Source organism: Ochotona curzoniae, unplaced genomic scaffold (assembly GCF_017591425.1).
Source record: "Ochotona curzoniae isolate NIBS_2020 unplaced genomic scaffold, NIBS_Ocur_1.0 contig_66, whole genome shotgun sequence".
Classification (NCBI taxonomy): Eukaryota; Metazoa; Chordata; class Mammalia; order Lagomorpha; family Ochotonidae; genus Ochotona; species Ochotona curzoniae.
Window position 1 is genome coordinate 14,829,112 of NW_024466512.1, and position 27,972 is coordinate 14,857,083.

Genomic DNA, 27,972 nt, shown 5'->3' on the forward strand with positions numbered 1-27,972 from the left:
AAATTAAAAAGTTGTTTAAAGGAATTAAAATAAATGTACTCTCGAAAAAGTCAACACTGCTTCACATGTTTATTTTGTTGTACATTCTTCTAGAACCGGCTTCATTTTTCCAGTTTTGTAGAAAAATAGATGTTCCAGCCACCATTTACTGAACTGTCTAGTCTTTAAAACCAATCAGTATGTTCCCTGGAAAGATGAATAAGTCTCATGACTACTCATTTTTTCTTAAATTTCCCTAAGACAAAGAAATAACTTTTTTTTTTTTTTACTCCCAAAGCACAGTATTTCAACAGCAGCAGCCAACATGGGGTTTTAGCAGCTCAACATCACCCCCTAAATAAAGCTTTCTATAAACCAGTGATTTTACTACAAAAAACACTGTCCTTGAGAGAAAGGAGTGGCAGTCAGACATCAATGCGAAACTTGGAATGATTGGATCATAAACATGGCACTTACAAAAAGTAGCTTATTAGAATGTTCCACTCAAATAAGTGGTTACTTTTCTGTCCCTCCTTAACCACCTCAAAAAAAAAAAAAAAAAGGATATCTCCTTTTTAAAAAAATTCCCCTTCAATGTAAGTTTATATAAAATTTCCGAAATGACTTGTACTTAAAACAAGTGCTTAAAAAAAAAAAACCTGTGCTAACTCTTACAATTCAGATTTATATTTTTATAACATCTAAGAATGCAAGAGTTCTCATATTCAGTAGCTCTCTGGCTTCAGACGGCCTCCATCTCCTTCACTTACAAAGCGCTTTCTGCCCCTGTAATTAAAAGAACAGATACATGAAAATAAATACAAATTCTAACATATTCAATGGGGGGAAAAACTTCATAATTTCAGGGGCACATACAAGCTTGGAAGAATTTCACTGTCTTAAATTAACATGCTTCTAATTCCTCTGAAAAAGTTTTGCTATACATCTTAGCATAAAACATCAAGTCAGTAAATTGCAGTCAATTTTGTGTTGAAAGTTTGATGATAAGTTCATTATCTAAATGGAACTGTGTTTTTAAAAAGTTTAAAACTAAGACATTTTATTTAGAACTGTAATATGTGTTTCTGTCACATTATGTAAAAGCTAAGGAGTAAGCCAGATGCAAACAAATGATTTAGAATTAGTAAAATTGGCTGTGGAACCCATCAAACTTTCCATGTTTTATTTTAAAAAATTTTCTCAACTGTAGGAAAGACACTGACTGAATGTAAGGAGAAGATAAAACAAAAATAAGTAATTCTAGCCTATGCTTCATTTTGGGAATCCTGCCACTTGAGGCTGAGGAAGCTGAGCTCTGTAAGGTAACCATGCAGGTCCATGGCCAGCAGCCTGTGGCTTGGACTACATTAGCCCTTCCTCTCTGCCCTAAACTAGCATGCAGGGCCAGGTAGCCCACATGCAAACAGGCTCTTCACTCAAGTCAATGTTGTATGTAACACACTCAAAGGTCCCTTCTCAAATAACCCTTGAAAGTAAAGGCAAAATAGGAATCAAGACTTCCAAACATAGGATGAAAACTTCTAAAATAAGTGTTTGTATATACATTTCATATGTATAATAGCTAAGTGAAAATCAACCATACTTTCTTAAACATCAATGCTTCAGATGACAGGAGACCAAGGTGCCTTGCCAAAGTCAAACATTTGTATGGTTATATACCACTTGGCATATAAGCACACAAATGTTGTCTTAACCAAGCAGTTTCTGCACTCCCAAACATTATTGAAACCCCTAAAACTGCATTTTCCACCATTTTCTTTTCCTTCTCTCATAAAAGTTTCAAATCATTCTAGAGCAAAGTGCAGTACTAGGAAACATTTTTCTGCAATTTAATTTTCACAATGCACTAAAATAAAAATGCTCAGTACAGAAATTTTACCAGATAAAAAATTTACAAAACTTAAAACCACGAAGTCGAGCTATTACTAAACACTTATTTACAATATAGGCTTTGTTACTGGCTTTAACTAAACTTAGCTCCTTAGGAGAGTTCAATCCCGTCTGAAAAACATCACACACAGATCCAATCAGCCCCACTTCTCCAACTCGGCAAATAAAGGAAGTATAGTGACTACCACAGGAAATGTCTGAATTCCTGCTCAGAAAAGATGCATTACACTTCGCTCATCTTATTGGTGGCAACTATTCTAAAATAACAAACTACTTAGCACAAAGCAGAGAACAAACTGCTACACAAAATGAGTTCCCTTTCAATGAACAGGTTCTTTGTGAGGTAATGAGAGAAAAAACAAACTTCATAAATTCAACAGATGATTTTTGCTTTTAAGTGCCTTCACAGAAGATAGTATTGATAGAAAACTCTCTCAGCTTTCTCTTCCAGTCACCTCACCAATATTTTATTTTGAGAAAAGTCATATTTAAATCAAGTACCTTGAAGGACACAGATCTCTGAGCTGTCTGGATATTATGCCAGCCTGAAGACACTCCTCCACAAATCGCTCAAGCACAGAGTATGAATGTGGGACATCCAGATTAATGTCAGGAATTTCATTGTAAATTCTCTCATAACCCTAAAACAATGAAATTACATATAGAACTGTTAAGCCATTTAAATGCAATCAACCCAGGTTAGTCTATGTTGAAGAGCTAATTTTCATACAGTTAAAGAGAAGTCAAATTTAAAGTGTGACATAACATTTAAAAGTTCATTTGTTACAGAATGCTTCCTTTAAAACTTTTTTTCTCAAAATTTACTTGAACAACAAAGTGACAAAGAGGAAAAGAGATCCTCCACCCACTGTTAACTCCTTAGATATCTAAATGTCCACAACACCGCAGCCTGAGTGAGAGGGAGAGCCAACAGTCAAATCTTCCATCTGCTGGCTCACTCCTCCAATGACCACAACAGCCAGGACTGGGCCAAGCCAGAGCCAGGAGCGAGGACTTCCACCGTGGGCTCCCACATTGGTAGCAGGGGTCCAGGCTCTTGAGTAACGTGCTGCCTTCCTGGGCCCATTAACAGGGAGGTGACCTGGAAGCAAAGCAGCCAGGACTTGAACTGGCACTGTGATACGGAAGAAACGCCAGTATCATAGGCAGCGACTTAATCCACAGCTTCATAACACCATCCCCTAAAACTATTTTCTTAAAGTGCTAGACACTGGACAAATTCCCCACCTACTTCTCTCTACACACTTAATACCTTTTAGAAAATATGGGGTAAATAAGAACCTCACAAAAAGGGCCAGAATTGTGGCATTCAGGTAAAGCTGCCACGTGTGACACTGCCAACCCATGTGGGCACTGGTTCGCAACCCAAATAGTCCACTTTCAACCCAGCACTCTGCTAACATGCCTGGGAAAGCAGTGGAAGATGGACCCCTGTACTCATATGGGAGACCAGAAGCAGCTCCTGGCTCCTGGATTCGGCCTAGCCGAGCCCAAGCTGTTACAGGTGTTTGGGAAGTGAGCCAGTGGATGGAAGATAGTTCCCTGTGTCTATCCCTTTCTTTTTGTAACTCTGCTTTTGAAATCAATCAATCTCCTTTTAAAGATACCCTCACAAACATTTCAAAAACAATGTGTATGTGTACAATTTTAAATAGAAACTTATGCAGTAAGGTATAATTTGTTAAATGCTTCTGTCTCTAGGTACAAAATAGAAATGAACACATCTTAGAAAATGAACCCCTGGAGATAGAACATACGAGCATCTTTCTTAAAAATTAAAACTCACTGAGGTGTTACTTTTCAAGAAATGGTTTCAAGAGGTTCAAACCTCAAACACTATTTAAAGAAAAGCAAAACAAAAACAGACAGGCATTTGGCCTACCAGTTGAGACACTGCTTGGCACATCTGCATCCCATATTGGAATGCTTGGATTTGGGTCGCACTCGATCCTCAGTGTCCACTTTCCTGCTCACATGCAACCCTGGGCCACATAGCTGGGTGCCTGCCACCCATCCAGGAGCCCTGGGCTGTGTTCCTGTCACCCACACTCAGCTTGGCCTGGTCCTGGCTACAGACACTGGGGGATTAACCGAGGGATGGGAGCACTCTCTCCCTTTCCTCCTCTCACCATCAAATAAATAAATGTTTAAAAAGTCAATAAACAAGGACAAGCACAAGCACTTGCAGTTAAAATATCACATTGCCTCTCACAGCCCTTGGTTCAAGTCTCCACTCTACTTTCAATTCTCGTGTCCTACCAGTGTGCTGCTTACACAATGGCAGGGAGTGGCTCAAGTTGCTGGGTCCCTGCCACCCACGTGAAGACGCAGCCTGTCTGCCCTGCTCCAAGCGTCGGCCTCTCCCAGCCTCTGGCAGTCCAGGCAGTCGGAGGAGGGGGAGCCACGGATGGAATTCGAATTCCCTTTCTTCTACTACAGCTCCCACCCCCATGTCAAATTTTCAAAAGAACATCAACAACAAAGAAAAAACACTTATTAAAAATCAGAAGTAAATGAAGACACACACCCATGTCCCACAAGAGTGCCTGGATTCATCCCAGCTCAGCTGGAAAAAAGCAATCATGGAACCTATAGACACAATACAAAACAAGCCAAAAAGAAAACTACACTGATAGTCTTTATTTAGTAATATAATAGAGCTTTAATGCTAAAAATTATTTAAATAATGTTATACTTACTCTTTTCATTTGGTCTACAGTAATGGTAGATGACTTCCAAAGGGATTTTAACAAATCCAAAATCATCCGAAATGTGCTTTCTCCGGTTGACTCTAAAACCATTACAATAGCCTAAAGTTGAATGAAAGAATACATTTTGGTCATTAATTCATTTTTAAAACCTGAAGTGAATCGAATCCTTTCTATTTAACCATGCTATGGTTTTATGATTGTAGAACCATGGCAAAAATTGACCAGGTACTTTCTCAATCTTAAAAGGATGTGATTTTAAAGAAGCATTAAGTCACTGTGGTACTAAAAGGGCCACTTGGCAATTCTTGTTGGCACGTTAAAGTACTCTTACTTCATACACAAGCTCATGGTGAAAATGAGGCACTTCCAGCTCCTTCAGGCAGTGCTCAGCTTCAGATATGTCTCCAGAGAGCAAATACTCTTTCAGCAGCATGTCAATCTATAAGATTGCAAAGTTGAGATGCGTTAGAATGCTTTTTATCTTTTTAATCAAATTTAAGGAAAAAAGGCCTCAAGGAGTCCCAGGCCAGCACCCTCCATCCCCCACTGCACCCCTGTCCCCACCCTGCCAGGCCTCAGGATAGGGCCTGCAGCACCCACAGGGCGGCTCCTGGTCCACCCTGCAGGCAGTCGGCCTGCCAGTGTCTTTCTCAATGCAGAACCAGAGGGCAGGGACACAAAGGACCCAGGTTGCAGCTGAAGGAATTCCTGGCTTTTAAAGAGCTGGGATTGTCTGAAGGATTTATTTACCTACATCCTGTACATTAAACAAACAGGTCATAAAGAACTGTCTCAGACCATAGAGATTTCAGAGGATACCACAGTAACTTTTTCACTAATAAATCACCAATTTTCAAATGGTGAATGCCATACTTCAGTGTCTAAACAGTCACTAAGGAGGAGGTTAACAATGCACAGCCAACCTCGCACCATGATCCATCAGTGCTCCCACTGGGACACAGCACTGTGACACCAGCAGAGGGCACTAAATCAAAGTCTCACTAGGATTTTTTTTTTAGATTTATTTATTTTTATTGGAAAGTCAGATATACATAGAGCAGAAGAGACAGAGAGGAAAATCTTCTGTCTGATGATTCACCCCCCAAGTGACTGCAATGGCCAGTTCTGCAACGATCCGAAGCCAGGAGCCAGGAACCTCCTCCAGGTCTCCCACATGGGTGCAGGGTCCCAAGGCTTTGGGCTGTTCTCTGCTGCTTTCCCAGGCCACAGGCAGGGAGCTGGATGGGAAGTGGAGCTGCTGGGACTAGAACCAGAGCCCACATGGGATCCCAGCATGTTCAGGACGAGGACTTTAGCCTCTAGGCCACGCCACCAGGCCCACTATGAATTTTTAAAATGGCACAAGACAGCTTACTTTCGTTAGGATGATTTAATAGTGGACTGGGGAGCCAACAAAAGGGAGTAATCAGAGTATTATCAACAAAGATTTCTTTATAACTAAGGATTTAAAACTCATGATGTAAAACATTCTTCGATAATTCAGCTCCTGGTTGTGGACACACCTTGACTTGCTTGCCCAAGTGCAGCACAGTACTATCTGTGGTTCCAGAGAGCCTCTACCAGGAACCATCTTCCCTACATGCGCGGCTGTTAGAACTCCCTTTGCATCTACTGAACAAGCAACGAACAGAGTAACTGAAGTTACTTTCAACTTCTGCTATATATTTTCATAAAAAATAAAATTTGTTCACTATGATACACTTCGGTGAGTTTCCATAATCACACTTTAAGAAAGTGAATATGTAAAGCATGGCATTTAATTTGTATTATTTCATAAATATATATTAATCTTTTGTTTACACTGTTCCATTTCAGTATTTATTATGTAACTCTAGTAAGTTAAATGGGGCCCAGCACAGTAGCCTAGTGTCTAAACACCTCACCTTGAGTATGCCAGGATGCCACACAGGTGCCAGTTCGTATCCCAGCTGCCTCTCTTCCCATCCAGCTCCCTGCTTGTGGCCTGGGAAAGCAGTACAGGACAGCCCAAAGCCTTAGGACCCTGCACCCACGTGGGAGACCCAGAAGAAGCTCCAAGTTCCTGGCTTCAAATCAGCTCAGCTCCTGCCACTGTGGCCACTTGGGGGGTGAACCACCGGGCAGATCTTTTCTCTGTGTCTCCTCCTCTCTGTAAATCTGACTTCCCATTAAAATAAATAAATAAATAAATCTTAAGGGTAAAAAAAAGTACATAAATGTTGCCACACCAAGTATGAGAATAATTTACATATGCATTTCTGAAAGTCATCTTTAGTCAACCCTTTCTTCTAAGTAAATGCAAATTATTTCAACTTTAAACTCACTTACTAGTAGTTTCAATTTTTAATTTTCCATTTTTTTGCTGAGGTTATTCATATACCACAAAACAATTTGGTAATTTCTCAAAATGTTAATTTTGAAGAACTTTATGACTATCTTAAAACTACTAAACATTATAATCTTTAAACATGGTATTTATTTTTTCATTCCTTCCAACATTTTTCAGCAGCATACATGCAGTATATAAGACTTGCATTTGGTCTGTTACACTTATTCCTAAGCATTTACTTTTAGGTATTATGTAAATGCAATTGTTTGTTTATTTCATCACAATGACATTGCTTCTGCATATTCATCTTACAGCCTGTAACACTGTTGAATTAATTTGTGCTTAATAGTCTGGCTTTAAGGGGAGGTCATTCTGTAGATTCTCCAATTTCTGTTCATAGATTATGTCTTGTGAGAATAGAACTAATTTTGCCTCTTCTAAGTCTGGACTCCTTTTTTTCTTAACTCTTCTGGAATTTTGACTATGTTTATACCTTAATTTTCCTATTAATTCTATTTTGCTTTAAAGAATACACTGAAATCATCACACTGCAGACACAAAACCACCTATTATGATATATGTGAAAATAAATTTGATCTAGTGATCTAACTATACTTTGAACTTCTTAACACTTAAATTAGGGGTTCATGTGTATGTGTATATATATATATATAATTAAGACTTATCAAAAAAATCAAAATTATAGTCACACAAGAAAATTATACTCAAAAATCAAAAGCACATGAAATATAAATCTTCTAATTATATGCCTTTTCTAATTACACAGAGATAAAGAGATTAAATATGTCCTTGGTTTCTTATATACAACACTAAATTACAGAAAATAATCCATGGGGAGTAAATCTGGCATTTTAATGTGATGAAAATTATTTTCTTTTGAATCGTGCATTTAGGGGTCTTCAGTTACATATGAAAGGTCTTCAAAAAAGTCATTAAAATTATTATGAAAAAAATATGGATTACAATTTTTTTGTACCAGATAAACATTTTAATCCCATTTTCCACAGATTTTTAAGAAATACTCTTATGAAAGTATTAATTCAACTTTTCATCTTCAGACTGAACTTTTCTCTACAAGAAGACCGCATAGTAGGCATGGTTTAGTTTACTTAAGATAGATATAGATTAGGGTTAAGACACCACCCACAGTACCTCTTTAACCAGGTGATTGACAGGCTGCTGTCCACCTCCGGAGCCCCACACACTGTCCTTGCGCCTTCCGCCTTTAGACATACTCAGGAGCACGGTAGCCTTATCCAGAGCCGCTCTTCCAAGAAAACAAGAGAAAATGGTGTGATACTTAGAAATGCCTGAAGTTTACACCAATTATGAAAAAAACAATGGAAAAAAATCCCATGTGCACTAAAAACGTCCACATTAACATAAAATTAAAAATTCAAAATTATTACAGCATAGTAAGTTCTGCCTACAACATATGGACCGTGGTTCCCAGCTCCCTGTTGATGTGCCTGGTGGCAGGGTATGGGGAGGGGACAGTAAAAGAGGGCCTGGGTCCTGGGACCCCTGTACCCACATGGGAAATCTGAAGCAGCTTCCAGCCCCTGGCTTTGCACTGACCCAGTCCAGACGCCGTGGCTATGTGGAGAGTGAACAAGTGGAGGGAAGTCTGCACTTTCTCTGAGTCTCTCCCTGTATCTGTCACTCTGCCTTTCAAATAAAAACAAATATTTTCTTAAAAATCAAAAATTGTTTTTAAAAATGTTTTAAATAAAAAGGAAGAAGCAGGGGTCAGTGTTGTGACATAGCCTATTAAGCCACCATATGTAACACCAGCACCAATTCAAGCCCCGGCTGCTCCACTTTCAATCCAGCTCCCTACTAATGCGCTTGGGAAAGCTAAAGATGGCTCAGGTCCTTGGGCCTCTGCAGCCATGTGAAAGATCTGGATGAAGCCCTTGGTTCCTGGCTTCAGCCTGGCCTAGCCATGGCCATTGCAGCCATTTGTGCCTTACCTTCTTTCTCTGTAACTCTGGCTTTTAAATAAATACATTAAAAAAAAAAAAAAAAAAAAAGGGAAGCAGAGTCCAGTCCCGTGGCTCAATGAGCTGATCCTGCACCTTCAAGCACCAGCATTCCATATGGGTGCTAACTCATGTCCCAGCTGCTCCACTTCCCATTCAGCTCCCTGCTTACTGCCTGGGAAAGCAGTGAACGATGGCTCAAGTGAGTGGGACCCTACACCCACATGGGAGGCCTGGAAGAAGCTCCTGGCTCCTGGCTTCAGATGAGCTAGGCTCTCGCCGTTGTGGCCACTTAGGGAGTGAACCAGCAGACAGAAAATCTTTCCCTCTTTTTCTCTCCTTCTAATTCTGGCTTTCAAATAAAAATAAGTCTTTAAAAAAGGAAGCAAAGAAAAGACAATATTCATAATCTATTCTATTTCTCATTCTAGAAGTCAAAAGATATTACAAACTAATCAATCTACACTGCAAAGGAACATTTCACTTTTAACTAACTCAACCTAGATCCATGCTTCCTACTCTCACAGACCACTGTACCATGACAGGAAGAAGCTCTAGAAAATTAGTATCTAGGCATGAAAAAACGTAAAGCATGACTATGCCTTAATCTAAGCCTTAAAAAATCTGAAAGCAGATTGAACAACTACCACAACCCAACAAAGACAGCAAATATCTGGGTGAATGGAAACTAAGGTGGACTATGTCAGCCAATGGACATTAAACATGCTCCCTCATCCCTGGATTGGCGAGATGGACAACATTTCAGAACTATCACAACCACCTGGGCAGAACCCTCAGAGCATATGCCACATCAGGACACTGGGTCAATACTGGGTGGCCATTCCCTATCCCCAGATACTGGAGCAGTTGGGAAACTGGGTGTGGCCTCTCCCATTGCATCCTCCTTCCCCCCAGATGCAGGAAAAAGAAATGGAAAACTTGGAAACAATGATCACACCCATTTCTCCCTGAGCCTCAATCCTTCCCACCCTGATCAACTATGTAAGCATCATCCAAAATAAACATTTTTTTAAAGAAAAAAATCAGAAAGCATAATTCCCAATAACAGATTCAGCTATAGTTAACTGCACTAAAGAATAGCAGTTGCAATTTTTCTAAGGAAAGAAAATTATATATGTAAATGAGATTACTCTGTTAATATGTCTATCTTGCTGGAATATTAAGTAACTAGAGAGCGTCAGGACCTGTGGTTAAGGTTTCATAAGGCCCAGAAGAATAGCTGTGCATGAAGTCCCAGCTAACAGCTGCAACCTCTTGTTAGCACTGCCTTCCTCCTGCCACATCAGGCTGACAACTTTCCAGTGCTGTTTCAATAGCGAAACTAAAGATAAATGACAAAGAAATGTCAACAATCTAATGCACGTGTAATTTCAGTGGGATCCACAGAATTTCCCCCAATGTTCACACTCTAAGGAAAATTAATTTACTTACCTAGCCTGTACACAATCTACAGTTCCTTTGTAACTGTCGATATAAGTGTTACATAAAATTCCATCTCCAACAGCTCTAGCAATAAATTGGCCCACTAACTGTAAGAAAAAAAAAAAATTATATAAAAGGATCTAAAACAATGTCATAGGAAAGAGTTTCTAAATCTATAATGAAGATTTTCTATACAATCACCACATAAGTCATGTTAGAATCTTCAATTAAAACACTTGCTTAGAATATACTAGTTCTGCCTGGCATATACTCCACTAACTTAAGTAATACTACAGTAGAAGTCACATCTGTTTTTTTCGCTTTCTACTGAATTTCCAAAACCTTGTACCCTACCTGATAACCCAGCATACAATCAAAAGTATTCATTAAATCAATGAGTTTCAATGAGGTGAAACTTCTTTTTTTAAAATAAAGATTAGGCATTCTTAGGGCTGGTGATACGGCATCGCAACCTAAGCTTCTGCCCGCAGCACCAGCATCCCGTTTGGCACTGGCTCGTGTTCCAGCTGCTCCATATAGCCTGGAAGAGCATCAGGGGACAGTTCAAGCGCTTGCGCCCCTGGACCCATGTGGGAGACCTGGAAGAAACTCCTTACTACTGGCTTTGGATTGTTTGGGGAATGAACCAGTGGATGAGAGATCTCACGGCTACTCCTTCTTTCTGCATAACTTTGCCTTTAAAGTAAAAATAATAAAAATATTGTATATTAAAAAAACTTTCTCCTAAAGAGAAAGAAATCTTTCACTAAAGAAATTTAACTTGGGGCCAGCATGATTGCTTAACGAGCTAATCCTCTACTTGCTGGTCACCAATATCCCACTCTGGTACCAGTTTGTGTCCTGGCTGCTCCACTTCCCATCCAGCTCTCTGCTAATGGCATGGGAAAATAGTGCAGAATGGCCCAAAGCCTTGAGCCCCTGCTGTCATGTGGGAAACCCAGCAGAGGCTCCTGACTCCCAGCTTCAGACTGGCTCAACTCAGACCATTGCAGCCATTTGGGGAGTGAACCAATAGATGGAATATCTTTCTTTCTCTCCTTCTTTCTTTAAGTCTGCTTTTCAAATAAAAATAGATAAATCCTAAAGAAAAAATAAATCTAACTTCTGCATTTATTTGAAATATAGATGCATAGAAATATCTGATAATTTGTTCACAGAATTATAAAAAGAAACCAGTGTCTAATAGTAAAGATACATGATATGAGAAAAATAAACTTTTTAAATTATAATTATTTTTAAATAAACCAAAGGGATACATAAAAGTCATACATTTTATTGTATACCCATATAAGGGAGGATGGAACCTTAAAATGTTAACACTTGTTATTTGTTCAAATTTTTAATTACACAATAAAAATGAACTTACATACACGTTCTCCTAGAATACCAGTGTGAAAAGGAACACTGGGTGGGTGCTGTGGTGTCAGGGCATTCATACCCCCATGCAAATGCCTGCGTTCAAACTCCGGCCACCACACCCACTGCACTTCCAAGCCAGCTTCCTGCCAATGCACCTGGCAGGCGGATGATGGCTCATGTTTCTAAGACCCTGCTACCAGCATTAAGGACTCAGATGGAATTCCAGGCTCCTGCCTTCACAACTGGCCCAGCTGTGGTTATTGCAGGCATTTGAGTGAATCGGCAGACAGAAACTCTCTCTCTATTCTTCTTTCTCCCTGTCACTTTGCCTTTCAAATAAATATTTCTTTTACGATGGGGGTGGGGGCCAGCCATGTGTCACAGACTGTCACTGGAAAGTATAACACAGACAGCATTTTAGAATTAACCCACCTATATTCCAAGTTCATGCTTATACGTTCCAAAAAAGGAATAATTTCATGTTTTCCAAGATACACAGGAAATCTTATTTAGGATTATTTTTATAATGAGCATTATTAAATCATTTTAACCAATCACAATTTGTATTTTTCTAAATCCTAGCTAACAGCTTAATTACACATAATACAGAATAGTATATACAGAAAAATACACAAACATACAAGTATTTATATAACCTAAAAACCATGAAGCGTAAGGAGGAAAGTCAGATTATAAAATTAAACTTGGTCTGATGAAAACTATGTTTAAAAAGGAAACGATCACCTACCTATTTTTTATACTACTGGAACTGTGGGCCATTTCCCTTCCATTTACTAAAATGTCCTAGAAGCATGGTATTATTTCTACAACAGGAAGTGAAGTATAGGGAGAGAGTGAACAAAAAGAAGAATCGTACAAACCTGTGGTGCTCTAGGAGTGTCCAGTGCTAACTCGGGCAGATCTTTCAACAACTTATCAAATGATTTCTCCACATCATTTGTGCTCATGACCGTCCCACAAAGATCAGACAGAAGCTTGGATGTCATCTCTCTGTGACTTGCCTTCCCCTCCAGTGCTAACGACACTGCCAGAACTGGTACTCCACTTTTCATTTCACCAAGATTTAAATCTCTTAGCATTTCCTATTTTTAAAAAACAAAATTTTATAAATTTTATTATTCTTTTCTATAAAATGTTATTATAGTTTAATAAAACTTTATCTTTGAACAATCAAGACTTTATTTGTATGTTCTCATATCTCCCTTTTTTGGAAATAAACAAAGAAGCAGTCATGTTTTGTGGGAGATAATTAATATATCTTCCTCTACTTATAAATTAGATAAGGTTCCACTTGGTCAAGTCTTAACTGCCTGAACACCATTCAATTCAAGAATAGGAATTACACTTAAAGTTTTATTAAAGTACATTTTACTTTCAACTAATTCTGGTACGTTATAAACTGTTACTGATGCAATGTTGGGGCTTTCAATTGATTGGGATGATACTCTTTCGGCTGTACCTTCAGACCAGAAATTGTCTCCCCATGAAACTGTTGAACCTATCTGCACAATAAGATGCTGGACTCTATGTTTTGTAAATGCTTGCAAGGGAAAAAAATCTCAACTGAATTTGATCTGTGGTAATGAAACAAGATGGAAGAATCCACCATGGGGAGGGAGCAGGTTTTGGGGAGGGGAGGGGGGAATCCAAGTGCCTGTAAAACTGTGTCTCATGATGCAATGTAATAAAAAAAAAAAAAAGTACATTTTACTAAGTTGGATATTAAGAGTTAACTAATCTTCTGCCTTATAATCTATTAGTATTACTTCTAGGAATATTATTTTATGACCATCTGTGGGGAGCATTTTACGTTACCATATGCTGTTTATACTCTATTTTTCTTCAAGATTTCTCTTACCACAAGAACTTATACTTCTATGTAAGCTTAGACTGAGATCTTAAACAACTGTTTTAAAGGGTATTAATGTGCTAAATGCTAGCAAATTTTCCCATTAAAATTGTAATAAACAGAAAGAAAGGAATTCTAACATTCTATAGCATAGTAGAGTGAAAAACATACTGCATCATTTAACAGTAGAGATACATATTGAGAACTTTATCTGTAGGCAATGTCCTCAATCTGCGTATGTAACCATGCATTAAAACTAAAATAGTCATGATATCACTAGGCAACACCATGCAGTATGCGCTCATTGACTGAAAGGTTCATACACAGTACACAGTGAGGGGACTCTGACCAACACAAAGGATGTCTGAGGTAACAGTGGTGCTGACTGCCCTAATCTGATCATTGCACACTGTATACGTGTACCAAAATATACTATATCCCAATGTATGTACAGTGTCAAATAGCAAATATATTACATTAACATGCCTACATATCCAAGGCCTAAAAAAATTAAGCAATAGCTGAGGATACACAGGACTGGCCAATCTAGAAACGTAATCAGGCAGTCAACTATTCAGACCATCCTGAGTGACTGAATGACCTCCTCCTTACTGAAAGTTTTCTCAGATGCTAGAGACCACCGTGTGCTATGAGAGTGCCGGAATTATTTTCACATGCACCAACTGGTGCCTTGTTAGTGTTCTCCACTCCTTATTACATTTCATCTTCCCTTAACTACTTATTATTTTCAAGCAGAATACTACTGTTTCTAGAAAACCCTCTTCAACCATTTTCAGCTGATGCAGAATCATCTCTTGCTCTTCATGTCTTAGTTTTTAAAAACTCTGCTCCTAGCACTACTCAGTTAAGAGTAGACTATTGGTTCTGTGCCAACGGTCCCTGTCTTCACATATTCATGTAACACGTTTTTTCACATATCTTAATCATCGGTTTATATACAACTTCCTTCACTTGACTGAGTTTCCAAAGGGCGGGAATTATCCATCACAAATTCCTACATGCGGTATGCACTGAACAAATATTTGTTTTGTGTTAAAATCTAAAAACAAACAAACAAATCTAAAGATACCAAGCCTCACAGTATCGGCAAATCAAGAAAGTCCTGTCTGAATTTCAAGAACCTCAGTTATGAAAGGCTTACAAACAGTCACCATGGTATTGCTTAAGCTTCATAACCCTAACTAGACCAGTGATTTTATTTTACCCTTCTAGATTTACTTTAGGATCAATTCAAACTCAGCAAAGAAAACACTGCTTGAAAAATGTGTTTTAAAATTTTTAAAAACTATCCTCTTGGTGTATTTTTTTAAATCTCAATTTTATTGTTATCAATTTTTTAACAGAGTAGAAAGATAAGTTATGTTAATACCAAACACTGAAATAACAGACAAAAAATAAAATTAAATCAGATATTCTTAACTTAAATGTCTGAAGCGGTTTCAGAGGGTCCACAAATGCACTGAGATTGCTAAAATTATATTTTATGAATCATAAAAATGTTACAGTTTACACGTGATCATTATTAAAATACTCCATGCTTTTACCACATCCCTAATATGAAAGAACTGGTTTAACATAATGAAATTTTAACCCATTGCTGAGAAATTCACTTACACAAAACAAAATGCTCAATCAACAATCCAAGGTGATTCTAAATATGTTTTGATTATAATAGCAGTTCCTCCATATATTAAAGAATTTGTAACCTTAAACATACCGCAACTTCATTTGTATCTCCATGCTCAAAATATTCCTGAATGATTGGTGTCAAAGTCTTCTCAAACGCCCTTTCATCCAAAGGCAAAACTACAGTTTCATAAACACAGTTTTCCTGTGAGGGGCAGAGAAAGAGTTATAAATTAAAGAACAAAATTTCAGATAAACAGGAATGGTTATACAATTTTGTTAGTACATTCCAAGTAGTTAGTTATCTCCATTTAGGGCAAGATAAAAAAACAAGTCACGTATTGACACATTATTAAAGATGAAATCTGTATGTCACTGTTGTTATATAAAACGTGAATAAGTCAATGTACAATCTGAATCAGTAACTACAGCAAACATGACTGGCTCCCAACTCCTTTAGTTTTCTGTATCTCTCACAACCAACCTTTCAGTAAGTGAAAACCTTCAAGTTGTCTTCCTAGCACATGAAACGCTTCATTTACAACTACAATTTCAAAAAATAAAGTTGATGTCCATCATTAACTCATTCATCTCATATAAAAGAAAATGTTTATTTTTAACTAGTTTTACTGACTTCAGTCTTCGAAGTATATGTTTACACTTCAAAAAATAACAAATATCTAATGCACTTGATAGTATTTGACTACCACGGACTATAAATATCTATATTTCTAATATCCTCTTAGAAAATAAAACCTGGTGTTTTACTGTATGAAATCCTAATTATCACATCCTAACCTATGCAATCACAGTACATGTAAAAAAAAAGTTACAGTATCTGAGATTTGCTTCAACATAACCTAAGAACTCTTGGAATAATCTTCCCCACATCGGGGGCTTGGGCATCATCAAATGACTGTCCCCCATCCCCGAGTGCTGAGGTAGTTTGACAGCAAGGAGCACCCTTCCATGTCCCTCCCTTTGGACACAGGAGAAAAAAAATTGAAACATTTATCCTACCACATTCTTCCATATCTGGACCCTCCCCCACATGCATGCACCCTCCTCAACTATGTAAACATATTAAAAATAAAATAAAATAGCCCAAGATATGGTGGGAGAAGGAGCCAAAAAAAAAAAAAGGCTGAATGTATGGTATAGGGTAGAACATAACTGCCTGTGAGGTAATTACTGGAGTTGATAAAACTGAGATGAGTCCAAAGATAGAAGATGACATCAATTAATTACTCTGTTTTAAAATTTTTCCATTAGAAAAACATTTATGTTAAAAATTCACTACAAAATTTTTTTGAAAATATAGTCTCAACATTACCCCCAGAAAGAACATAAACATGGGGCAGATTTGGGGCAGCAGTTAAGCCAGGACACCTGCATTCTATAACGGAGTCCCTGATTAGAATCCCAGCTCTCCTTCAATTCTAACTTCCTGTTCCTGTGTACCAAGGTAAGCAGCAGGTAACGGCTCAAATGCTTGAATGAGTCCGGTGCTTTGATGAGAGACTCAGACTGAGTTCAAGGCTCCAAGCTTCAATCTGCCCCAGCCCCGGCTGTTACAGACATTAGAGGAATAAACCATAAGATGGAACATCTTTTGTGGTTTTTTTTGCATTTCAAATACAAAATGAAAATAAATTTTAAAAGATATTTATTAACTTCAAGGACAGAGATACAGAGAGATGGAGGGACTGGCAAGAGAGAGAGATCTTCTGTCCTTGGTTCACTCCTTAAATGGCCATAGTTGCTGGAATGGGCCCAGGGTGAAGACATGAGCCTAGAACTCCATCCAGGTCTCCCAGATGGGTAGTGGCAGCCGAAGAACTCGGGCCATCTTCTGCTGCTTTTCAGGTGTATCGGCAGGGAGCTGGACTGAAAGCAGAACAGCCAAGACACTGAATCTGCACTCCAACGTAAGATGCTGGCATTGCAAGAGGTGGTTTGCCCCTTTGTGCCACAATGCCATCTACACTAAACAAAATAAAAATTTAAAAACAGAAAGGGGGCCCGGCGCAGTGGCGCAGTGATTAAGGTCCTCGCCTTGCACGCCCAGGATTCCATATGGGCGCCGGTTCTATCCCGGCAGCCCCGCTTCCCTTCCAGCTCCCTGCCTGTGGCCTGGGAAAGCAGTCGAGGACAGCCCAAAGCTTTAGGACCCTGCACCTGTGTGGGAGACCCGGAAGAGGCTCCTGGCCTCGGATCGGCATAGCATCGGCCACTGCGCTCACTTGGGGAGTGAATCATCGGACGGAAGATCTTCCTCTCTGTCTCTCCTCTCTGTATATCTGCCTTTCCAATAAAAAAAATAAAAATAAAATAAAATAAAAATAAATCTTTAAAAAAAAAACAGAAAGGTACATATGGTACAAAATAAATACTAAAAAAACAAAAATATAGAAACAGAAAGATGCATATGGTCCAAAAGGTATCACAATCTTTATCTTGAGCAACATTATTAAAAACAAAATTAATATCCACACAACTTATTCATGACATTCAAAAGAACATGTTATTCTAAATTATCATGACTATAAAAATAAACTACACTAATTCAATTTATTGAAAAATGGTCAACTTTGCAATCCTAAGTGAATTTGCAAAAAACTATCTGATTGCTCTTCAGAAACCAGGCAACAATCATGCATACATTACTATCTGTTAACCTGGTTTCCTATTGCAGAATAAACCTGAATAAATCTGAAATTACTGAGTATAAGACTGCACACTACGGTATATATACATGTGCATATAAACACTTGTACATGCAATTTAACAGCTCTGCATGTATGCGTAAACACATCTATACATAAAATCTAATGAACGTATGAGTGAACTGCAAACATGAAGTCAGAATGTTTAGCAACACTGCCAATTCCAAAGTACAACATGGTTACCTGGTCATCCTCATAGTTGGGATCTTTCACATCGACCTCCTCCACATCATACACTTGTCCAGGGGTCCCCCAGACGCCTTTGCCTCCTGCACCGCCTGAAAAGGTCACAGTCAAGAAAGGAAAGATGAATAGTGCATAAAGTAATGTAAATTCAACATACTTCTAAGTGTTTATTTGTAAAATAATAGCTTAAAAATTCATTTCTATGCTAGCTTTTCCCAACTGAGAATTATATTCTAAATTCCTTTTTATTCAGACTCCTTTTCAATGACTAGCTTGTATATATTTTATCTATTTCTGCAAATGTTAAACTGAAATCACTTATAAAAACTAAAAAGGCAGATGGCTGAAAACAAAAGCAAAAAGTGAAAAAAATCCCAAACCAGCTATCCTGAGGACCCGAGGGAAGTGATGGAGCAGCTGAGCTCCAAAGGTTATTTTACACTTCTTGGGCCCAAAACGAAAAGAAACATACTGAGGCAGTAAAATGTGGCATAGAAAACAAGGGGAAAATTATCTAACAAAGAAACACAGTGAATATCACCAAAAGTTTTAAAGCCAAATAGTTTTCAGATGTGAAAATACACATTAAACTATAATTTCTTTGCAACCAGCAGCGTTACAGATACTAAACTGCTATTTAAAAAATAACATTGATTATTTTTCTCCACTCCTATATTCAAACCAACTAGCAGGCACTGAAAATTCAAACTTTCAAAGATGCTTTTTTATATAAACTTACTTAAGCCTTTTTTTATGGCCCAATATGTTATTTTCCCAAGAACAATTGCAAAGTGACCAACATTGCTTTTTTGAAAGTTTTAATTTTTTTTGAAGTTTTCATTTATTATGTGAGGTATAATCCTTGACATCAGAGCAAAAACAAACTTGGCCGTTTGATTTCATTTTGATTTAAACAATGATTGCATACTTATTCAGTAAGAATTTTTGAAGATAACAAAAGTACTTTACAAGCATCCTAGACTATAAATTGAAGGCCCCCACCACTCAGAAGCTGGTAAAACCTCCAGACAACTGAACTCCTGCACAGACAGAGGGTGATGCCACACGTGACAGTCACGACTGCAGACTAGACAAAAAGCTGAACAGACCAGCTTACTCCAATATCCAGAGCCAATCAGAGTTAAAAAAAAATCCAGAAAGGTATCTGTGAAAACATTTCATTTCTGATTCAAACATTAGCAATCAAATTCACACTGATTATTCTTAACATCAACATAGATTCATTAGACACCAAATACGATTAGTTTCACTACTTCTTTCAAACACCAGAGTAAACGCGCAACTCACAACTCTGAAAAACACAGATGTATCCTGCATTTTACTGTGGTAAAAAAATTCTACTCAAGAGAAACAATTCTACCCAAATCGAGACAAAATCATCAACCTAAAAAAAAAAAAATGTTGGATAGTCCCAAAATTATTACTACGTAAAAAGACATATAAGCCTTACAGCTCACGTCTTCCCACTTGCTCCAAGCACGGACGAGGTATGCACCGACCTTTCTTTGGCAGTCCCCGTCCTTTCCCGGATCGGGATCGCCTGTCCAGCAGCCTTCCCTTTGGACTGCTCGGCACAGTTACTCCACTTCGAAGGGCTTCACTGCCATTATCACTAACGGAATCGCCCCGGCCAGAGTCCCGGGACGAGTTTTTCCGCAGTCGTCTTTTTGCCTTGGCATTAATTCTAGCTTCATTAATGGAAGATGCTGAAATCCAATTCCCATTTATTTCATTCTTTATTTCCTCAGTCCCAGCATTTTCTTCATCGCCAGAAAAGAGTGAGTCACTTAAATTATCAGGATCTTAAAGAAAAAAAAAAGAAGATTCAAAATATTTTAACAATCTACTGCTATGCCATGTATAATCCTAAATTACATTAGGTTGACAGTATGGAATTACCATTTTCATATTTAACAATCACATACTGGCAACTTCATATAGTTCAATTCAATAAACAGGATTGTTTTTCACACTACCTATGAAAACCAAGCTAAGGCATTGAGCTTCAATGACCATCTGCTAAAAAAAAAAAAACGTGTTCTCACATGTTTGGATAGTAAAATCTATGCTCATATCAGCACAATAAAATCTTTACTCTGTCCTGAGCTGAGACAGTTAAGCAATTGGAGATACCAACAAAAGACAAAGGATTTTAAGATAAGGAAGGAAAACTAACATTTACAATGCAAGTACGCTATGCCGACTATTATCTATTAAGTATTGTGCTGAACACTTCATTTGCCAATAAATTTAGCAGTTAAATTATTATGCCACTTGTGTAAATAAAGAAACTAGAGTAGAGACCCTTTCAATGACTTGCCAAACATCCCTGATAAATTAAACTTAGGAAGTATTGGTGACACAAAAAAGAGCTTAGAGAGCATGGCGCAATAGCTCAGCGGCTAAATCCACGCCTTGCAACCTCCAGGATCCCACTTGGGTGCCAGTTCATGTCCCAGCTGCTCCTCTTCCCATCCAGCTCCCTTACTGCAGCCTGGAAAAGCAGCAGAGGATGGCCCAAACCCTTGGCACCCTGCACCCAGCTGGAGGACCTGGAAAAAGCTCCTGGGTCCTGGCTTCAAATTGGCTTAGCTTAGCTCATTGCAGCTATTTTGGGAGTGAACCAGTGAATGGAATATCCTTCTCTCTGTAAATCTTTCTTTTCAACAAAAATTAATCTTAAAAAAAAGAGAAGGTATGATATGGTACTGTTGAGCTGAACTGCTGATGCTTCAAGCCTTCAAGATCAAGTTTGCTGGGCCCAGTTGGATGGTTCAGTGGCTAAATTCTCGCCTTGCAAAGACCAGGATCCTATATAGGCACCAGTTCAGTCCCAACTGCTCTATTTCCCATCTAGCAGAGGATGGCCCAAAGCCTTGGAACCCTGTACCCACATGGGAGACCAAGAGAAAGCCTCTGGCTGCTAGCTTCAGATCGGCTCAGCTCCACTGTTGTGGCTACTTGGGAAGTAAGCCAGCAAACAGAAGATCTTTCTCTTTCGCTGTGTCTCCTTCTCTATATATATCTGCCTTTCAAAAAATAATAATAATAAATCTCTAAAGAAAAAAAGATTAAGTCTGCTTTCAAATTCATCATCTCAAAGGTTTTCTTTAAGATTATGTATATTTATTGGGAAGTCAGATGTACAAAGAGGAGTAGAGACAGAGAGGAAGATCATCCGTCCGATGACTCACTCCCACAGCGGCCAGAGCTGTGCCAATACGAAGCCAAGGGCCAGGAACTTCTTACAGGTCTCCCACACGGGTACAGGGTCCAAAGCCTTGGGCCATCCTCAACTGCTTTCCCAGACCACAAGCAGGGAACTGGATGGGAAGCAGGGCCGCTGGGATTAGAACTGGCATCCATATGGGATCCTGGGGTGCATCCAAGGCAAGGACCTTAGCTGCTAGGCCACAGTGTTGGGCCACATCATCTCAAGGTTTTAATCTCTCAAAACCAACTCCCATCACAATCCATCCCTTTGAAAAGTGTCCAGCTTACATAAAATTATTGCGTTGTCCACAGGAAAATAACATCTGGGGCATTCCAACAGTCTCTGCTAGAGCATCATCCTTGCAGCTCTCTTCAGTTACCTTCAGGCTAAAGTCAAATCTTACTCCCTCAAGGAAAGCATTCCTAACTACTCCAAAGACTCTAACATTCACTGACCATTCATTTCCCATACCTCGGAGATGACATCTTTACAATGTATGTCGTGCTGCTGACTCACTGCCCTCCCAGGAACGGCAGGCAGGACCTCAAGGACCTGAGCCACTGCGGCAGCCTCCCAGGATCTTAACCCAGAGCAGGGCTCTCTCAGCCAACATCCCAACTGCAAGGCTAACCGCACGCCCTACAGAACAATTAACTCTCCCTTGGAATATTGTTCAATTTGAACATGTTAGTTGAAAATTTGTCCAAATTGAACATATTTGCCAAACCCGAAGTTTTTTCCCAACTGTTTTAAACCTTGAAATATATGTCAACATGTCCACAAAACTAAATATTCTCTCTAGGCATACTTTTTTATATATGACCTCATCATTTTTAACATTTACATACTTGATAAGCAGAGTTATGGAGAGGAATCTATCAGCCAGGGATGGGCCAGCCTGAAACCAGAAGCCACTAGCTTCATCTGGGTCCCCCACTTGGATACAGAGGCTCAAAGACATGGGCCAGCTGCCACCACTTTCCAGGTGCATCAGCAGGAGGCTGCACAGGAAGCACAGCAGCAGGCCTCGAACCTCAGCCTGTATAAGATGCCGGTGCGGCAGGCACCAATTTTTTTAAGATTTTTTTTTAGAATTTTTATTGGAAAGTCAGATTTACAGAGAGGAAGAGATACAAAGATCTTCCATTCACTAGTTCACTCCCCAAGCGGCTGCAACAGCCAGAACTGAGCCAATCCGAAGCCAGAAAATTGGAGCCTCCTCCAGGTCCTCCACCTGGGTGCAGGGTCCCAAGGCTTTGGGCTGTCTTCAACTGCTTTCCCAGACCACAAGCAGGGAGCTGGATGGGAAGAGGGGCCACTGGGATTAGAACCAGTGCCTATACGGGATCCTGGCATGTGTAGGGTGAAGACTTTAGCCACTAGCCTACTGTGCCAGGTCCTGCAGGCAGCAGTTTAACCCAAGGTGCCAGTCTCTTGACCTCAGCATTTTTAACCCATGTTAGCATCAATTTTTTTTTATATTTTGTTATTTGCATTTAACTTTCTGCGATTCCATAACCATTACTGATTTGATCTTAAGCAAATCAAAATTAAAGGATAAGAAAGCCAAGTACAGAAGATGGCAACTTAAAAGTTGCTTTCTACTATAAACCAATTATCTTCCTGAATTCTTGGATATCTCAGTAGTAACCACTGCAGTTTTCATGACCACTGCACCAATCATATCCTTAACTGCTAGTGTTCAATGAGAGGCATAACTGCTACTAGCAATACTTTCATGCATTGCACATGTAATACATGCTACAGGCTTCACACACACACACATGTCCTAACAATAAATCCATACAATTGGCACTCATACCCTGACTACTAGGTAATTACTGAAGGAAAAGAAATCCTTTATTATAAGGAAGTTTGGGCAGAGGCATCAAGGACAGGATTAGAAGTATACCTTCTGGCAGTGAAAAACCAAAAGCATAAACTTCAGAACTGTGCTAATACAAAGTTAGTGCGGTTACATACATAATTTTAAATTTTCTAGTATCCACATTGTAAAGTAAAAAAGAAACAAGTGAAATTAACACATTTTCTTAAATTAGTATAACCATCGCATCATGTAACATGCACTTGACAAATTGTTGATGCATTTCACCTTCATCTCAGACTGGCCCCATTTCAAGTGCTCAACAGTCACATGTGGCTAGTGGCATTGGAGAAGCAATGCCTACATGGGAAACAAATTCTCAAACTGTATTTTTGGCACCCCACCTCCAGGCTCCTCATTTTGGACAGACCCAGCTCTAGCCACTACAGCTATTTGGGGAGTAAGCCAGCGGAAGGAAGATCTCTGTCTCCCCGTCTTTCAAATGAATAAATGAACCCTTAAAAATAAATAAATCACTGTTCATACAACCACAATATGAGCTTATAGCAGCACAGAAATCATTAATTATTACAACAATTTTCAACTATAGCTTGAACATAGTTTAAATCAGATTTGTAAATACAAAATGACAAACAAGTTTCAACTTCAGGTTATTTGTCCAAGTCAAGGAAACCTACACACTGTTGTGTCTAATAGTGAATGGAAGTTACTACAGAAATGATTTAATAATGAAATGTACTTAAAATTATAGAAAATCAACAGCTTTTAATACTAATAATATAAAACTAATAAGGTATAAAGATACTACTATAATTTTCTAAAATATTATCAATATGAATATCTTACTATTCATATATTACATAATCTTAATTCTTTTGGCGACTGTTCTGAAAGCTGCACAGGAAATATATTTTCCATTATCTTAAGTTACTGTCAGCATTTGGCCTTAATTACACAAGATCTTGTTCTTGTTTATGATAACCCTGGCTTCAGCCTAACTCAAACCCAAATATCGCAGGCATCTGGGAAATAAACCTGCAAATGAAATAACTGCTTGTCCTTCTGTGTGTGTTTGAGTGTGCGTATGTGTGTCTTTTTGAAATAAGTACACAGAAAATTTCACTATCATGATTTCATACACTCCGGATTGACCTGAAGATTGTTCACAAGACAGCCAAGGCTGAAGACGCTGTTACTTACCTGTGGGGTTTACATTCAGTATCTGCTCATTTTCTACATCCATTGTTCCTTAATTTCACTTGCACTGATTAAACAAATTACCAAATGGAAATCTTCCTTTAGGATCTGGTTTTCAAAAATGAAAAACAAACACTTAACATGTAAACTGACAGAAGATAATTTCAATTTACTTAAGCACACATTTTAAAAATTCATTTTTTAAAGATTTATTTCTAATTGCAAAGTCAGATATACAGAGAGGAGGAGAGACAGAGAGGAAGATCTTCTGTCTGATGGTTCACTCCTCAAGTGGCCACAATAGCTGCACCAATCCAAAGCCAGGAGCCAGGAACTTCTTTCAGGTCTCCCATGCAGGCACAGGGTTCCAAGCCTTTGGGCCATCCTCAATTGCTTTCCCAGGCCACAAGCAGGGAGCTGGGAAGAGGGGCCTCTGGAATTAGAACTGGGGTCCTAACACATTCAAGGCGTGGACTTTAGCCGCTAGGCCACCGTGCCGGGCCCTAAAAAATTCATTTAAGGGTTCATTTAACTTTCAAAGATAGCTTGCCCTTACGAACATTTGCTTCCAATCTTCTCAGTTTATCTAATTAAAAATCTGCAGATTTCAGCTTGTGCCAAAGACATCATTTAACTTAAAATTTTAAAAATATCTTCTATATATGTTTACTTCAAGTTTAAAAGATGTGAGTGGGCTGGTGTTGTGGCTTAACACGGTAAGCCGCAGCCTAAAGTGTTGACATGCCACATGGGCACAGTCCAAGTCCTGCCTGCTCTCCTTCCTATCCAGTCCCTGCTAATTGTATAGGAAAGCAGCAGAGGTTGGTCCAAGTCCCCGGGCCCTTGCATACACATGAAAAAGCTAGCCCCAGCCTCAGCCGTTGTGGCCATTTGGGGAGTGAGTCAGCAGATGAAAATCCATTTCTCCTTCTCTGTTACTCTGCCTTTCAAATAAAAGTAAGTAGGGGTTAGGCTGTGGCATTGCAATCTAGGTCTCTGCCTGAGGCACCAGCATCCCATGTGGAGCCTGTTCTAGCTGCAGGCACTTCCGACCTGGCTCCCTCGTTTCTGCTCCTGGATCCAAGGACCACCTTGGGGAAAACATTCTCTGCACAATCAAGCCGGGAAGAGAAATTAAACCATCCATACTTCAAAACACTTTGTGATTTGAAGAGGCATATGTCATGTACCTTGCAGGTGGATATTCTAGTTTGCACATGACCAAACAGACTCAGAGAGGGCAAGCGATCTGTCCCTAGCTGCTCAGCAGATCAAAGCCTAGAGCCCAGAGTTTTAAACCCAAAACGGCAGGTGCCAAGTTCAGTGGAAGACTTTGCTATTCCACAGGAAGGTTCTTCATCAAGGTTAACTGAGTGAGCCTATTAAAACAGAATTCTGTTGTATCAGATTTTTAAATGCTGTTTTCCAAACACTATAATGATTTTAAAACTATTAAACTATTCAGCAGTTAAGCAAAGGAAATTATCAGATAACCATCTGTAACTAAGTTTTTTTTCATTCAGTAATCACAACCAAAAAATGTCTTTAAGCAATAACTCCAAAAGGCAACTTAACTGCATGGGACAGCAAGAAAAAAAGCTGTTTTGCATTTGAGAGATAAAAGTACGCTGGTTTGCTGGTGCTTTCATTCTCTTCACAGCAGCAAGGGGGCAAGCCCTTGGCCCAGCAGTTCAGATGCCCACATCTCCCCCCAGCCTCAGAGCTGGAGTGCTGCACCAGTTCCCAATGCCAGCTTCCTGCCAATGCCCACCATGGCAAGCAGCAGTGAGGGCCCCAACCCGTGGGCCTCTGAGTCCCTGGCGGGAGACCTGGACTGAGCTCAGAGCTCCTGGCTTCTGCCTGGCCCAGCGCCAGCTGGTGTGGGCATGTGGGGAGGGAATCAACAGATGGCAGTGCTGTAGCTGTCGCTCTTTCAAATAAGCAAAAAATAAACACAATTTTAAGAAGGTTTATTTCCCTAATTTAATAAACAACTCTCAAGGAAACGCAATGCAATGAAGTTAAAATCCCATTTCCTTCACACTAATCTACAAAAATTAATATTCAATGAGAAAATTACACAAGTTCCAAGAAATTAAGGCTGAAATTATTTTGTTTCCTTCAGTATATTACACAGAAACACAAAACTATTCAATCACCAGGATATTCTCTAAAACAGAGCCTCCTCTCCTTCAAATCTCTTTCCTGACCTTATAAATTACTCTGGCATTCGGGAGAGTCAAATTTTGTTCACGTTTTAACTGGAAAATTATGGAAATTGATTTCCGGGTTATAACCCCAACAATTAACGTTCTACTACAATAATGCAAAAGCAAGCGTTACAGAAAATGTGCAAAGAGTATTTCTTATTTGTACTCCTGACAATTATTGTCCTTTCCCATCATCACTAACAGGAAAAAAATCTATCACGTTGTCACAGAAAGATGCAGAAGGGGGAATTCGGCAAAGCCACCCGAAGGACGCTAACGTGTGCAGAGTTCTCTCAAGCCCTAAGCTCACAGTTCAACACACACACAGCAACCACCCGCCCCCACGCCACGCATCCCTAAGCAGCATTTTTAGCCATTTTCATCGCCCGCAACCACTACGAATGGCTGCCACGCAGCCAGTTCCCAGGGGGCCCCATGGCAGCGAAGGGGGGGCCACGCAGACGTCTGCACAGGGCTGTGAGGCTCTTGCAACAACAAGCCCAGTGGGGGAGGTCTGGGCCCCCAACGGCCGCAGGCAGCAGCACCACAGCGCGTGTTGCACAGAAACGGGGCGCCCTTCCCGCCGGGGAAGCGGCATTGCACTCCAAGTAAAGGGGCACGCGTCCATCCCCCAGCGCACCCCTCCCAGCAGCCGGCGCAGACCCGCACCCCAGACGCCCCCCGCCCCGGTCGGGTCCCGGGGCGCAGACCAAAGTAGGGTTCCTGGACACACACACACACACACACACACACACACACACACACCACCTCCCCTCCCCACCAACAACCACCCCGCTCCTCATAACTCAACTCCGCCCGGGGAGGTGCGGGGGGCGCGCCCCGCGCATCCCACCAAGCGGGGAGGGGAGCTCAGGCAAGGGAAGAGGGGGTCTGCGAGGGGGCGGGCCCGCGCCGCCGCGCCCCAGGCCGGGCCCTGGAGGACGGAGCCCGGGCCGGCTGGCCGCAGGCCGGGGCGTTGAGACCGGCGCGCCGGGGCCTGCGGGGCTTCGAAGGAGGCGCCGGGACCCCGACCGCGTCGGCCCGGCCGCGGCCTCCACGCCCCCTCCCCCTCCCAACGTGCGGCCGCCTCCCCGGAGAGACCCGGCCGGGGGAGACGGGCGCAGTCTTCCCGAGCGTGCGAGCCCGCGCCCGCCGCCACTGACCCCTCAGGCCTCGGCCGCCGCTGCTCCAGGACCCCGGTCCGCCGGCCAAGGCCCCGCTCCTCAGCCTCCGCCGCCGCCTCAGAGCGTCTCTGCTCCCTCTCGCTCTGTTTTTGTT

At 40.2% G+C, this 27,972-nt stretch overlaps 1 protein-coding gene across 3 annotated transcripts; it reads right to left on the reverse strand.

The window, feature by feature from the left end:
• Positions 1-55: 55 nt before the first annotated feature.
• On the reverse strand, positions 56-27,972 carry PDCD4 (programmed cell death 4). 3 transcript variants are annotated; one of them, XM_040992124.1, is made up of 12 exons: positions 27,858-27,972; positions 24,488-24,592; positions 19,727-20,029; positions 18,204-18,298; positions 15,386-15,499; positions 12,659-12,880; positions 10,407-10,504; positions 8,125-8,239; positions 4,954-5,061; positions 4,611-4,721; positions 2,392-2,531; positions 56-765 (listed from the first exon to the last, which is right to left on the reverse strand). In XM_040992124.1, the coding sequence occupies exons 2-12, from the start codon at positions 24,528-24,530 to the stop codon at positions 705-707; spliced, it is 1,410 nt and encodes a 469-aa protein (XP_040848058.1). In that variant the 5' UTR covers positions 24,531-24,592; positions 27,858-27,972; the 3' UTR covers positions 56-704. The 3 variants fall into 3 exon arrangements, with proteins under 3 accessions (XP_040848058.1, XP_040848060.1, XP_040848059.1); XM_040992126.1 differs by having other exon boundaries at positions 19,727-19,987; positions 27,858-27,958; XM_040992125.1 differs by lacking the exon at positions 27,858-27,972 and adding an exon at positions 25,675-26,349.